The 16,448-nt window shown below is 39.8% G+C and overlaps 1 protein-coding gene across 10 annotated transcripts in view; it reads left to right on the plus strand.

Moving 5' to 3' along the window:
* The window catches only part of dnmt3ab (DNA (cytosine-5-)-methyltransferase 3 alpha b), a 51,918-nt gene that overhangs the window by 2,674 nt on the left and 32,796 nt on the right, over positions 1-16,448 (plus strand). For 5 of the 10 annotated variants that reach the window (XM_086273784.1, XM_086273781.1, XM_086273786.1 and 2 more), the window contains exons 3-4: positions 3,809-3,895; positions 8,478-8,820. In XM_086273784.1, coding sequence (XP_086129910.1) covers positions 3,809-3,895; positions 8,478-8,820 — 430 coding nt within the window. The remainder of the gene's footprint in view (positions 1-3,808; positions 3,896-8,477; positions 8,821-16,448) is intronic. The other 5 variants (XM_086273785.1, XM_086273783.1, XM_086273787.1 and 2 more) reach the window with 1 other exon arrangement.

The raw sequence follows: 16,448 nt of genomic DNA on the forward strand, positions 1-16,448 counted from the left end.
TTAGTGATCGCACAATGAACTGGAACCATCATCAAAACACATTCTCTTACAAAAGGTTTCAAATCTACGTGTAAAAATAACCGTTCAAATGCTTATCTCTAACAAAAATGTCATTATTTTCACTTATTTTATAACCATTTCTTCCAGTTTTAATCCTCTGCCCATCAATCAGAGTATCATTTACCTTGATTATATTTCCTTATGCAAATTAGTTTATCTCCCAGGAGCATTGATGGCTATGGCAGACACTGAGGGCGAAACGTGGCCAGACGGTTGAAATAACTGCCTATAATGATTAAAACCCCTTGCCCTTAAATTATTTAGTAGACCTTGTGGTACTTTTATGGTATTTTTTAAAACATATTATATAGTTATAGTATTTCATCAGCACAGAATCGGATGAGTTGCAGATTTTACTGTAGGACTGACTCAAACCCAGAATGTCACAGCTACCAGGTACTTCATGAAATATGCTCAACACTAAGGCTACTGTAAAAACTCACTTTGCATACTGCAAGTTTTTTTTTTCACATGACAAGATCATCGTCAAAGGGCACGTTTTGTACGGCTAAAATGAAATTGTTCCTGTTTAAATAATTTTCTGAGAAAATGAAGGAAATCCCGTCCATTTTGGTTTAACATATGAGGTGAATTTTTGACTTTTGAGACAGCAGTTGAAAGAATAATTAACTCCAAGGCCCAGTTAGCAGCTTGTAATCTTTTTGCCCAAATCAAGAACCCCTTACCCCCTAAGTGTTTAAATTTGAACATTTAATTGACTTTTGAACCCTTTGTGCTGATAAAAGGAAATGATTTAATTAGATCTGATGCTGAATGGATCCTGTGGCCTCATTTCCTGTTCTTTAATTCCAGAATAAATTATGACACTAGAGTATAATCTATATGGTAAATGTTTTCATGTAACACCAGGGTGGAAGACCAGATGAAGTCATGCAGTGTAAGTAAAAGACGTGCACATGCACTTTGAAGCAGCTTGTTGATTTGTGGGCTGCTTAGTCTCATTTTGCTGCTGCCATCTTGTTTAAAAAAAAAATGTAACAGGAGCATATATGGACTCAAATTGCTTTCTTATTTACTATAAGCAGTGTTGGGAAGGTTACTTTTCAAATGTATTCCACTACAGATTACAGAGTACATGCCTCAAAATGTATTTTGTAACATATTCCGTTAAGTTACTCAATGAGAGTAACGTATTCGGAATACTTTGGATTACTTAATATATTATCGTGCTTTTTACAACTACATGAATGTAGTATTGCTGTGTGATTTATTACTATAACTGAAGGATACTCTCCATACCAATAGCAACTAGATTTTTAAAATATAATATATTTATAATATAAAATGAGTAACAGTAGGTGGACATTAGGTAAGGCTGCACTTTTTGCAGCGATTTCATATAGAAAACTATTCCGCGCGTGTATAGAACAGGTCCGCGGCTCCGAAACCGTAGTAAAGGGACCTCTGGCTAATACGTCGGGTTCATGTCGGGCTCGTAGCTGAAAACTAGCTTTACTTTGTTGTCTGAGTCCGCTTTGCTAGCGAGAGACAGAGAGAGGCGTTGAAAGGCTGCTCCAACGTAACTTATTGTTTTAGAGGAAAATACGATCACAGTGTACAGTCGAGTCTTAATAGCTTACTTACAACTGGGCTCATCAGGCACTCTTTTTGGCTGCAGTGGTTATTATTATATTTACATGCTTTCATCTCCCGTTTCTGCTCTTTGACAGCTCGTACTTTTCCACTCTCCTTTTTAAACGGTAACTGTAACGGAATACAGGTACTCATATTTTGTATTTTAAATACGTAACGGCGATACATGTATTCCGTTACTCCCCAACACTGACTATAAGCCTCACCCATTTACACAAACATTCATAGAAGTGCTTTTTTCTATTCCTAAACACTTATGACCTAGCATTCATATACTCACTCTCCAAAGAATACATCGGGAGGAACCTGGGGTTCAGTATCTTGCCCAAGGATGCTTCGAGTTGGAGGAATCAGGGATTAAATTTTCCAAAAAATAGATGACTCACTCTACCTCCTGAACCACAGCCAATCTCCCCCCCCCCCCCCCCCCCCCCCCCAAAATACCACACTATGAGCCAAATCCTAAAGCATAACCTGCTTTATTGTTAATTTACTGTAAATGGAACCATAATTTTAAAAAATGAACGTCATGCTGTGTTAAACAGCACGCGAAATGAGTGAATGAGGTCTTAAACTCAGTAGGAGAGTGTTTACTGAGGTCATAAATTGAGTGAGAAGTAGGCCCATTTACTCATAGATCATATAGCAACTACAAGAGTTGCCTCCTCCTGGTCATTGTGAAATAATTAAGGTTCAAGGCATTTCCACCTTGGATTCGCTTTTCAGTCCCACAGTTATCCTGCATTCTGTTGGAAGCAGGAAGTTTCCAGTCTCTGAAGTTTTAGCTGGAATGCCCATTCAAGTCAACGTGCCACTTGGAAAGTTGGAGAATTCATGCCAGCGCCACCTTTGCACACAAACAGTATTGAAATGGCAACATGTCTTGTGTATTTATGACTCCCTAAATAAGCCATACATAGAAAACCCACCAGGCTCTATCCATGAACGCGTCGCAGCCTTCCACTCCATGTATTGCTGAAGGATTGTGTTCATGGCATCGCCTTCTTGATGAAGCGCAGACAGCTCAGGTATGAACATGAGATCCAACATCCAAGGTTAAAGCAATGCCATAATTGCTTTTATCTTTAATTGCAGTTTGATACTTCCATAGTCTGCATAGCACAGTAATTCTGTGTCATATTGAAATACACTAAATCTGACGTAGTTTCATATGTTCATTGTTGTAATTTCTAGTTAAATGTCTTTAAGATGACAAATTAACTGTGGATATGCACTGGAGACTGCTTTTACTCTGGTTTGCTGCTTCTTAAAGTTATTAATGTTTTATACCACTTTACCTCCGTAATTCAGTAACTCCTCTTGTTAGACTTAACTCCACCCATTATGTATAGACAAAAGCTTGTACTATCTCATAGTAACATTTTATCATGTTGTACTACGCCATCTCACTAGAGATTAGACATACATACACTTATCAACATGTCAGCAGAGGTTGGAGAATGCCTACAGTGCAGAGACCCCGTTTATCTTTGATGGAATTTCACATTCAGTACTGAAGGAATTTAATAAGGACCCGGCCCTCCACCCCCCCACTGCAGCTGTCAGGAATGGCGTTGCACTCTCATTTGCATTCAAACCTGGTACTGGTGGTTCTATTCAGTCAATATTGAAACTCAAAGCATCTACATTAGGATCATCTTTTCTCCCGTCAACCCCAGGGGTACTTGGTGATGGCAGACATGGGGCTTTGTTCCTGGGGCTAGACAGTTTTATTAATCAAAGGGAAATTGCAGCAGGGGAAGGTGGGGGCCGATCTATGTCTTTGTAACGGTGTCAAGAGGGAATTGTCTGTGGAAGGTCAGCACTGCGTCCGAGGAGCTTTCATTTCAGCCTACTTCAAAGGAATGTGTCATTCAGTTTCTATCTGTCTCATTGTCCACTCAACCAAAGACACTGGAGGACCTGCTCCAGCCCTCCCAAATGTTCAAGTGTTTCACTGTAGTGCAGTTGTCTCTGTTTCCTATAGATCTAGTATCTTTGGTGGAGGTGAAACTGCCATCTAGCTGATTGTATACAAAAATGCACTAATTAAATCATTCAGTGTTACGTGCATCTTTACCCAAGCAGCTGCAGGTACTTTGTCTAAATTGTGGCATGCATTTTTTCTTGATAGGGTGAGAGAACAATACTGGACTCGGACCTGATGGAGGAGAAGTCACCTAAAAGTAGCAAGCCTGGAAGAAAACGCAAGCAGTTTTCAGTGAGTGTTGACATGTCTAAACAAATTACATTTGTCCACGCATGCATACTTGTTTTGCAGTGATTAGGTCTGATTCAACAAACCCAAAAATAGGATTAGAAAAATATTTGCAGATGATGTGCCAGAGGGCTTGTGTAAGTAAATTTAACCTCCTAAGACCCAAACTCTTCCACGGCATGCATTTTTAATTTCTCTTTGATATTTGGTCACATTGGGGCCCGATGAATGTAAAAACAAAGAATTACCAGATTTTTTTTTAAAACTTATTTTTGTTTTTAAGAAAAATAAGAGCCACATATGAGGATATTCGTTTAAAATTTTGATAGAACAGTAGCAGTATAATGTCCTCGTAAGTGGATATCAGGCCCTTGTAGAGCAAAACTGAGTATTTTGGTCTAAATAACACAAAATGTGATGTCCACATATGTGGATGCCAGGTCCTAGGAGGTTAAAGCAGCTTGGAGTTAGTATTAATACCTGGTATAGTAACACTCTACTTCGAATCAAGGCACCTTAGTAAGTGCTTTCACAGCTGCGTGGGGAATTGACCACATGTACCAAATGCTCAAATGTTCACTGTTGCTGTTGTTGTAATTCATCTCTGAGCGAGACAGCCACTTCACTTTGTCACATATCAGCCTCCTCGCTGACTTGCGTTGTTTCCTGCCTTCAGTGTCAAATGTCAAAAGAAAAAAAAAGTTGCAAAGAAATAAATTTAGAACTCAAAATGGGTTCAAGTTGTCCAACCACAACCGAAGGTTTGCTGTTTCAGAACTGAAACTACTGAACTGAAACCCTCCTGGAAGGCAGAAGGACAGATGGCTGCCTTTTCACCTTCACATACTGTAGCTGGCCAGTCATCGCGTGAAGTGCTTGTTAGACTGTTGGTTTCAAAATTCAGCCCTTTTCCAGCATCGTCAGAACGATGTGTTTAACCATCTGACCAGTTTCAACATGATTGTTCTTGTGAATCCCACCTGGCCATATTCGGTTTCATTCACTGGTATTTATAAGCCCGATGTACTGAGTGAATCTCATCATTCCATTCAAGCAGAAAGATTATAATGGCGGAAATGCCTGTAAGGAAAGCCCATCTAAAAATATTTGATATTATTCTTCCCTTCGCCATGTTAACCTGTAAGACACAACGTGTACTCCTTTGTACTCATGAATAAACATGACATATTCTTGAACCTTGTTTCCAAGATACATGCATGCACTACACTAACACCATTTGCAGTCTATTTGTGATGCCTTGTGTAGTTAAAAGCTCTGATTTAATAATGACTCTAAGGGCCAACATGTTTCTGGGTATTTTTTCTTTCCCTGAGATGTTAGCATTTGCATAAGCTTCTGTTGAAAATCATCTTAATTAACTCTCACTGTGCAATTAAACAAACCAAAAAGGGAAAAAAGGATTAGACAAATATTTACAGATAATGTATGATTGGACGGGATATGCCAGAGGGTTTGTGCCCCTGTATTTAAAGAAGCTGAGGAGTGGTATCAATAACTGATTAAGAAAAGCCGTACGCAGAATCGGGGCGCCTCACTGAGTGTTTTCACAGCTGTGGGGGATTGACCATGTGTACCAGGCGTTCTGCTCACATAGATGTTTCACAGTTGTTGTTGTTATTCTCTGAATAAAAGAGTCACTCAAATGCCAGATTGGCCAACTTCAAATGCTGTCAGAAAGCCTCTTTTAATTTTTTTGTTTGACTTTTTTGAAAAGAGGCTGACATGGAACATTGGTTTTAAAATGTTGTTTTCCATGCAAACTGTCAAAAGCTGAGTGAAAACAGAAGGTAATTGTTGGAAAGGATAGCGTAAACAAGCCTTTAGCCCTCTTCGTATGTTGCGTTTACCCACATGGACAAAGACAGTGGAGAGAAATTCTCAGAAATGTCCTTTCTACAAAAGTGTATGTATTTTATCAATGCACACTACTGTATATGGGTGAAAGTATTGGGTCAAACCTCTTAATCTTTGAATCTTAGCCCCATTGCTTCAGGTCTATACTTTTGTCCTTATTGTGTACATACTCACTCATTCTGCTCTTTACATATATTTGCGTTCTTTTTAAGTGTTCAGTGACAAGATCAATATACTAGGTAACAAAGTGAGTATGAAACTAAAGCCATCAGGATGTTAGCATAGCTTAGGAGCTGTACACAGATAGCCATTTATATACTGACTATATCATATGTATAGAATAAGTTTGTATAAGGTGTGTAAAGTCTTTTTGATAAAATACTTGCTATAGCTTAATTCTTATTGTACAGACATGAGAACGTAGCACTTGGCAGGAACATGAATAAACAGGTTTTGCTTGGAAAGATGTTGAGCTAATCCTTTAGAAAACCTGCCTGAACAAAGTAACATGACTAAGCTCTTTTTTTAGGGCACCCAGCTTCTTTATTGCTGCACTGCACTAGTTTCACGTGAACTGATGAATTTCTGAAGTTTCAGGCTAAAAATATAAAAAATCCAAACAAAAACTTGCCTGCAAAAAAGCCCTGTTGCCTGTTAAATGTGATGATTAGTTTTCTGTTAAACAGATCAAACACTGGAGTGGTATTAAAAAAAAAAACCCTGAAAATAAAGAAAAACTTCCATAAACATCTTAATATTTCCTGTTCGGCTAGCTTTCCAGAAACAGAAGATCTTCAATCAATGATAATAACACGTAGAAAGGCAGCAAAATACCTCTTTTCGCATAACAGTTTCCAGTTGCTGTTAATTGAATAATGTAAGAAGTTATCAGGCAGTGTAATGAATTATTAGCTCATATTTTCAGGCGTACATCTGCATTTAATTTTAATTTCAATGTGTATTTTTAGAAACCTTTATAATCATATTATTACTGCACCTAGTTCTATGAGGGTGTGTGAGTGTTGTAGCAGTAAGTTGGTTGAGGTAATTAGTCTTTATTTTTTCAACCTCTCTCTCTGTCTAAGCTGCCTGATTGACCAACTTTGACTTTTGACCTGTAGCAGGGGCCGCATGTTGTTAACTATGTCACAAATCTGTTGCGTAATTCTTTCACTGTGAGTTCTGTGTGTTGCTAGCATGTGTGTCTGAGAATATGAGTTTTTTGGGTTTTCTCTTTGCTTACTTCTTTTTTTTGCATGTGTGTGATATTTGCGTAACCCCCCCCCCCCCCACACACACACACACACACACTGTAGCCTCTTTTTCTAGTAGTAAACTGAGTCAGAATATTAATAATGTCTGAGCTCTGGGTTGTTTTCATTCATCGTGTCAAAGAGATTTACTGGAGAGCTGTTCTTTGTAGGAGTGCAATTGTTCAGTTTACAGTTAATTTGTTCTCAGTTACTACAGTGATGAAGTCGTTTAGAGTTCTGCGGCCTCTGAAGAATGCTTTGAAACCGACTTTGGCTTGCTGTAGATTTGTTTTACGATTCAGAGCAACTTCCACTGAAGCTTTTTTTTTCTTTCGCATGTCTGCCACTCATAATTTGCATTGCATCCATTACACAGACATTAAAACTTGATTTAAGTTGTGTTTGCTTATTCCGACTGTAAGAATCAGATTACGGATTTGATCCTTACCTTCCTGGAGAGGATCTTTGCTCAACTTCGTCCGATGACAGACAAGCCTCCTGAGGCATTGCTTTCCCCCTTCCTCAAACTTCTGTAAATACCTGCAGATAAAAGTTTCAGATACTGTCGTAACTGCTGACAGTCTAATCTCACAAGACACACTCCACTTTCTCCCCTCAGTGACCCTATAGTGGGACTGTCTCACTAACTCGGTTTTTAGGGCTATTTTTAGGCAGTAGCAAAGACACTATTACATTGCTTCAAACATTTAGGACTTTTCTAGGTCTTCTAAGATAGTTGGTGTTTTATTTAAGGATTGATGACTGAGTTCCTGCCATTGAAACTTTCAGCTTCAGGTCAGCTCTATTTGAATTTACTCCGCTTTATAGAATGAAACACTTGACTGGGCGTTCCAAACTGGCCGGAGAAAAAGCCTTCCCATTGTCAAACAGCCAACATTCTCAACATATTTCCGTGCTGCTGTAATGATGAATACATGACTACAAAAAGTGCACTAGTGTACCTGATGAACTGTAATGTAATCCCTTTCCTTCTTGCAAGTTAATGGCTGTACAGCACATTTACTGGCACAGCTTTGAAGTTTATAAGTTTGCCATAATTCACAGATTAATACGTGCGGAGCTGAGCTACATGTTTGATTCTGTCCAGATAGAGCTGAGGAAATTTAATTAGGCTTGTCTAATATGAAAGAGATGAATGCTTTCATTCACATTCTCTTTGAAAAAGGCCATTTAGCCACCGCTGAAAAGTGCTTATCCTGACACGGATAGTGCCAACTGTTTTATTGTGGGTCGTTCAGATCCACTGGATGATTTGTTGTAAATTCAGAAAGGTTGTGTTTATCTCACAGCCAGCTATCCAGTCATATTTCATGACTGCTGAGGCACAACTCTGTTGTACACTTCAAAACATCAATTTATAGCATACAGCTGTAAGAATCTTTAAGGATGATCGATCATCAGGATGTTAACATTTCAACCTCCCCTTTTCCTTTCAGCAGGTTGAGAGCTGTGGCTCTCTTAAAGACAGTGCGAGTGTAGGCCACAGCTACACTATGGCGATGGCACAGGTCTTCAATGGGGACATGGGCGGGATCAGAGACAGGATGCCCGATGCCTGCTTCCCAAAACAGGAGAAGCGGGAAGTCGAGAATGGGATTCCCAGAGACCCTTCCTCCTGCCGTGCAGAGGACAGCTCTCAGGGGCAGAGTCTGAGTCATCCTCAAGAGAACGGATTCCTGTCCAGCCGGGAAGAACAGGACTTGGAGAAAGCCAATGATGACTGCCTGATGACGCCGCGCAAGAAACGAGGGAGGCGGAAACTGGAGCACCCAACTAAATGTAAGATTTTGGCCATTTTCATTTGGGGTTTTTTTTTTTAGTTTTTAGTTGAGGTTTATTATCTTTTGATCAGTCTTGTGTGGCTCCAGGAAGAAAAAATCCTGGGCGTGTGACAAGTACAAGATGTTGAGTAATGAACCGTAAATGGATGTCAGACCAAGTAGGTCGACTGATGCTGCCAGGATTAGTAACACTGGGCTCGAAGAGGTGCCTTCATGCTGCTGCACAGACTAGTCTGCAAAGCAAATTGGTGATGATGATCTCCACTGTTAACATTTATGTGAGACACAGTATGCAGACTGTTATGCATGCAATATGTCGCTTATTTTGCCTCAGTTTGGGCTACCAAATGCTTTCAGTATGCAGAAGCAGTTGGCATTTAAAAGCTCAGCGTGCTCCATATGACAAAAATGAAATTACAAATGTAATGAAAAAAGAAAGGGATAATTACCAGATAATGTAGTGAAAAGAAGAGTGGATCACTTTACATTTATTATGCTATCCTCTAAGTTAATTACAATGTGCCGTTTTAGCAGGATATAAAAGAATACAAATTTAATTTACCCCAAAGGTTTCGACTCATCCAGCAGTTCATTAAAACATCAAAACGCAGACTACATGTACCAGCAGCTCTGACAGTATGAATTCACAAACTAATCTTGAAGACAACACTTAATTAAAAATTTAGGGAAAATGCCCAGATGTTTAACTTTTTAATAAGACAAGAACAGGCTCTGCTCCCAGTGTGCAGTTTTAGATTAAAGAAGCAATTATTTATTAATCTGTCTGTTCAGTTTTTCTAATAATTTCTCCATGCACAAGTAGTTTCTGCTGCCAGCTTCTCGAATGCGAATGTTCGCTGCATTTATTGGACTTTGTACAACGTAACAGACAAAATGATTAGTGCATGTAATTTATTACTCTACTCATGTTCATTTTGAAAATATGGCCACATTAACAGCTAAAATTAGCGGGATTAAATCGTTTATAATAGAGGGATGCAAGAAAATTAGGACAAAAAGGAAATGTCGTACTGAAGAATGCCTCAAATATTTATTTTTCAGGAAATAATTTGACAAAATAATTATGGCAAATATAATTATTTTGTATAGATCAGATTTTTGTTCTGTTGGACTAAATCAGCACCAGTCGCAGTGCACCAGGAGATAAAACAACCATGTAAAGCGATGTAAATCAGTGGGGCATTGTTGTGAGAAAATACTGCTGACAGGTAGGTTTTAGGCCAAGATGGAGATTAACCATATCACTTAGCCCCCCCCACACACCCATCACAGCACACATGCACTCCATTTTTTGTCCTATCTCTCCCTCAGCCACGTGCCTCTCCTGCTCCGCTCTCAGTCGGCAGACACACTGGCTATGACCTTGATGAGTGCAATAAATAAATCGAGGGGAGGAGCAAGTTCTCTCCTGGCAACGGGCCTCTGTTGGGAGCTGGCAGGTCTCTGTTGTGGCCACCTCCCTGTCGGGGGTCCTGCCAGGTGGATGGCTTTGTGCCCAGAACTCTTTACAAACTGAGTCTGCACTCTGCATACACCTGATCTGTGCTTCTAGGATCTGTTACTTCACTTCCAAGCAAAAGGCAGGAATATGCATATTGGCTGCAGGTGAAAAAGGGTCAGATTTCTTAAAGCTCAGTCCAGTGCCGCTCACCATTAGCATGGGACGCAGATGGCATGGAAATCTGATTTCCACATTTCTACCTTAATGATGGTAATTCTCTGATAAATCATGAAAGTGTTTTGAGCCAACCATTTTCTTCCGCTTATTTGATTCAGGGTCGTGGGGAAAACTAGCCTATCCCAGCTGTCATAGGGTGAGAGCCAAGGTACACCGTGGACGGGCTGCCAATTTGGTACAGGGCTAACACAGTGAGACAATTTAATTCCACTGAGTTTTTTATATAGTGCCAAATCACAACAGTTGCTTTAAGGCGCCTTATATTGCAAGGTAAAGACCTTAGAATAATAGAGAGCAAACCCCAACAATTAGATGACCCCCTATGAGCAAGCACTTGGCAACAGTGGTAAGGAAAAACTCCCTTTTAACAGGAAAACAACTCCAGGGGTACCAGGCTCAGGGAGGGGCAGGTGTCTGCTGTGACCTGGACAAAAGACAGGATAAAAAACACTGTGGAAGAGACCCAGAGACGGACAACCATTTACACTCACATCCACAGCTGATTTAGTATTACCGGTTAAACCTGAATGTGTAAACTTGACACAGAAAGGTCCCAGCTGGGATTCACACCCAGGGCCTTCTTGCTGTGAGGTGACAGCGCTAATCAATGCACCGCATCTTTTTTTATTTTTACAGTGAGGAGAAGCCTTAGAAGTAGACTGTATGAAGTGAAAACTATTAGGGAGTATACTATTAGGGACTGCATGAAGTTAAAACTATTGAAAAGCACTTGACCAGTCTGTCAAAAGGCTAATATTACTGTCAGAAAAAGTGTTACTCGTGCCTCTATTCAAAGAATGTGTCTTTTTTGAGGACACTGATTTGAAACCAGTGGAAAGTGCAACATTAAAGCACTGTTTACAACTTTAGTCTAATATAGGAGCATGCTAACTCAGAAAATTAACAGCAGCTTTGTAAATTCCCAGTGTTTCAGTGACAAATGTGTTTGTAATTATTTTTCAAACATTAAGACCACATAAAGAATGACCTAATCTCTAAAATTTTGAAAGGGTTGTCAGCACTCTTTTCCACGATAACCACTTTTAATGAGCCCTGTGCCGTGATAATCTAGAGTGAATTGTGGGAGTTTGCAGGAAACAACCTATAAGCATTCCTTTCCACTTTAGCTGTGTAACAGAAATGAAAGGTCTCAGCAAAGTTTCTCTCACAAGATAAGACCAGTTGTTGACATGTCAGACCAGTTTGTCAGACAGAGGAACTAGGTAGTGTGATAAAGCACCGTTAGCCACAAAGTCAAACAAACAACCTTCACAATCAGATACTCAGAGTAGAGGTTTGCAAGCACTCTGCAAGTCCTTCAAAATCTGCAGCAGATGTTAGCGACATGGCTGCATCATGGTGTTCACCAGCAGCTATGTGGGATGATACAGCAGAAAGTTTGCTTGAGATTTTAAGATTTTTTTTTAATCAACATGGAGAAAGGATGGTGACATTTTACAGAAATGTGAAAGCAGCAAGGCGTTATGCAAACACTCTGGCATGCGCATGTATGATGTTAACATTTACCTTATTGCATTATACTCAACAGCATATCAGACTGCAAAAAAATCCCAAAACAATCCATGCAGGGGGCTTATTAAGGTTTTAACTAAACATTTAAAATGTGTTGGTATATCCTTTTTAGAGTGGAGAGACCTTGGTGGGAGGCACTGCGGTCGATCAATAGTCAGCTAAACAGGGTTTCTGTTATCCATCTGGAGGGTACAGGAAGGACTTTAGCTCCAGCAGGAGTTGAACTGAGCTCCAGCAATACTAGAGCTGGAACCCACTCAAACTGGCAAAGTATACTCTCTGTGGGCAACATTAGCCAGCTCCTCATGCAAACCCAGTGACCTTGGCAGTGTGCATGCCTCACCGATTTGTTATATAGTCACTTATTCCCGATGAGGACAAGGAGACCAGTAGAGAGGGGTGGGGTCAGGGTGTGTGTGTGGGGGGGTGGTGGTGGTGGTGCAGCAAGTTCAGCCACACATGGAACCAACTTGAAGAGGCTGCTAAGAGAGCGGACTATTGTTTGGACAGGTTTGCAGGGCACTTCACTAACAATCCTGTGCAGAAAACACGCCATCAAAAGTTGTCCTTAACCTCTTAGGACTCGAGTGTTGTGATAGTGTTTGGGCTTTAAAACAGCAGCTAGTTATGTGTACTCTGGCTGTGCCATCATGCTAATTCAGGCCACAGCTGCCTCAATGTTGTGTGTATGCTGCCCCGGTGTAATATCACTGAGCCAGGGCCCTTTTCGAAACACGTGCCTTCATTCAGATTAAACATAGTGAAAGTAATACACGAGCTTCTGGTTTGAGCTTCTGTGATGAAGCTGATTTTGGCTTGCTTATCAATGTTTCTGCAGCCACTGTGGCAGAAAAACTTTTCATAAATCATGAATCCCTGCTGCCAGGCTAGCGTTTCAGTTGGGTGATATCCATGCTCGCAGGCTAACCTCTCGCTGCTCCGCTGAACACAGGCAAACAATGCCTTTTAAGAATGAATAACATGCCGTTGTTGGTGTGCACCCCCAGACATTAAATCATGGCCAAGTTAATGGGAAATCCCAACTGGAGCTTTTACTGTGTTTGAAGCATTTTTATTAGACTGCGGTTTCAGTGCACGTTTCAGCAAATATTTTCAGTGCCATTTTTGACAGCTTTACCCCGCTGCTGTACCTCTCACTTACGGTTTCGCAACTTCCTCTGTACAGTTAGGCACTCTTTCCTGTGCAAAACACTGGACTTGCTGGTACTCTTTAGCGTCTTGAGCAGTAATAATATATCAGCGGTGGGTAAAGCATGATGATTTCATGTAATTGCGTGAATGTTTTTACAGATTTTTAAAAAGAAGAGTAGAATTTTCCAGTAGTAATGTTGGGAGGTTTGCATTTTTGGATCAAAATGCCATAATACAGCAGTTAGAGCTTTTCTTATATGAATATCTCCTCATTTCTTGGCAAGAATAGCACCCTGAAAAAATTTAGCTTCTTACACTGAGTTTCTGCCCACTTAAACCCACACATATCCATGATTAGTTGTCTTTTTGCTTATAAATGAAGGACTATAGTTGTTAGATTGACTCATCCACTTAAAATCTAAATATTGCTCAAAATTCTTGAACGCTTGCTTGTTTACAAAGATTCTTATTACTATATTATTACTGTAGCTGGTTATAGTTTGACCTAAGGCTGGGCCATATCATACCATTCACGGTAATACCGGTATAATGTTGGGCAACGATAAGAAAATGAAATATCGCGATAGAATATGGGTAAAACGCACATGCGTAGTGCCTTTCTTTTCATACGCACATGGCGGAAAAAGCATGGTGGAGAATGAGAAGGGCGAAAGCGGGTCGTTGAATGAAACGGATGAACCAGAATTGGTTTGTAAAAATGCTGCAACTTCAGTGGTGTGGAACTGGTTTAGCTTTCGTCTGTCAGACACACAACAAAGCACTATTTTTGGTAGAGCATGCTAGCGGGACGGCGTTATTACCGTGTTCTTTGGAAAATACGGCACACTTAAAATCACTCCTTTGATTTTTCTGAAAATCAACAGTGCCCCTTATAATCCCGTGTGCCTTATTTATGAATTCTGGTTGTGTTTACTGACCTCGAAATGATTTTATGTCGTACACGGCGCTCGAAAATCTGTCAAATATTTTAGTACGACTTTGCTAACCTACGAACCCGCACCGCTTGATGGATTGTCGGAGCATTACGGCTATCGTAGGCAGGAGCCTCGCAGAGTGATACGTACTGTGCTTCAACATAATATTATCGTATTGTGTGTGTATAACCTCTTTTTAAGTTTTATGGATATTATACATGGTTATGCTGAGGCCAATTTCCACTAGAAATGCCTTTTGGTTAAACTGTCAGCAAGGAATTTGCATTTGCACTGTTAAATTTTTATATAACTTTAATGCTCATAAAAACAGCTGCTTGTTTAAGTAAAAATACATTGATGGGATTTTTTTTGTACTAATAAAGTTGTGGAGTTGTAAAGTATTTTGTCTAGTGTCAATTATATCGTCAGTTATATCGTTATCACAAATTTTCAAATGCATATCGTGATAAATATTTTTGGTCATATCGCCCTGCTCTAGTTTGACCTACTACTTACATTTGAACTACTTTTGTGCTGTTGTATAATTTAACGTGTGATATCATATTCTAAAAGTTGTACAGTGGCAATCAGACATTTTTAACTGCTGCATGAATGTAGTATAGTAAACCGTACTAATAATCTGTAGGAAGTCCCTCAGAAAAATTATATCAAAACTATCAATACTCATTTTTCTCATCGCCATGGATGCATGAGGGATTTCTTCTCTATAGTGTTGGCAGTGTTAAAGCCAGTTTGCAATTTTGGGGTGTCCAAGATAATGGAAATCCCAAAACGGTGCTTGTGTTGTACAGCGAGAGGCATTCAATGTAATCTTCAGTCTTCAGTCTTGCAACCGAAGATTATCTGGGACAAAAAAATTCTCACAGTGTCTAATATTTAGGACATTTCTAGCACAGCTTCACCTACTTCCAAGGTCTGTGGAGATAAGCAGTAGTTTTAGACAGGTTGACAATCCAGGAAAACCTGTGGTACTTCATTACGTATTGGTCAAGTAAGCACTGGAGCTTCAACCTCTTTAATGTCTTCCAACCAGCCAGCAGGAATGCATCATGAAGTGATGTGTCTAAATGGTATCAGTGGATTTTAAAATGGGCTAAACCAATTGACTGGGACAACCAAGAAGGAAAAATAGTTGAGTTGTGGCAGCAGCAGCGTATTTGTATGAAGTGTCTCCCCCAGCTGTTATCCTGACTCCATCATGAAGAGTGTAGTGTGGAAAGGAATAAAAAAAAAAACCAAACAATATATTTAAAATGGAAAACTAAAGATAGGCTTGGAAAGGCGTATCAAACAGAAGTCTATTAAACAGGTGTGTGCAGGTAACTGTGTAAGTGTGCGTGTGTGCGTGTAGGTGTGTGTGTTTATATGTGTGGACAAAGATATGACACTGCAGTTATCTTTTGGATAATTTAAGATGTCATTTGGACTGTAGCCAGCTGGCCTCAGCTGTCAGGTTTTCTTTTTATTCTTTTTTATTTTTCCATTAAATTGATTCAGTGGGGTTTATTAAAACAGTTCCAAATGTGAAAATAAATCTTTTAAAACTAAGAAAAAAATAAAATAAAAATAAAAACTCCTACTGAATGAACTGTGAGGTGAAACCCTCCTGTTAGCTGTGAAGTCTGTGATCTTTGAATGCCCAAACTTAGCTTTGACAAAATTGTACTCAGCTAAGGTACAAAGTAAATTATTCACTCCTCAGCTTTAATACACAAAATAGGAGGCTGTTTTTTTCCTTCCAAAATAATGTTGACAAGCACTGGCTATTGTGTCTCCTCACTACATACATCTCCATCTACACAAGACAACTGCAGGGAAATGAGAATCCTGTGTCGATCCATTTCAGGCTTTGGAAATTGGCGGGGAGATTATATACAGCCCCAGAGTCACAGACGTGAAGCAGTGTACTGTTGCCTTCAAAACTCACTCTCAGTAGTTAGGGAGGGGCCATGTTAATGGCAGCCAGCTGTGTTTCTCATGAAGGGGGGATATCAGGTCAGAAACACAACATTTGCAAGTAATCCTGGCCACCCTCCATCTTCATCATAATTTGGGCAGGCCCTCCGAATGTTCGGAGTGGCTATGGTATCTTTCAGCAGTTTATTAACTTGACTTTAATTTGATCAAACACGTCATTTATGGGGGTCAGATTAATATATGTATAATATGGCTCAGTGATGGACGAGAGCTCACTGAAGCTCAACATTGATACAGCGAAAGCCGATGCCAGCTCCCTCTCTCTTATGAATGATTCAGGCCATCCATTGTGTCACTGTCTTCTCTCTA

The sequence above is a fragment of the Aulonocara sp. 'chitande type north' Nkhata Bay genome, linkage group LG19, assembly GCF_057382095.1.
Source record: "Aulonocara sp. 'chitande type north' Nkhata Bay isolate Kocher_YH1m ecotype deep benthic linkage group LG19, A_spYH_male_GT1.1, whole genome shotgun sequence".
Lineage (NCBI taxonomy): Eukaryota > Metazoa > Chordata > Actinopteri > Cichliformes > Cichlidae > Aulonocara > Aulonocara sp. 'chitande type north' Nkhata Bay.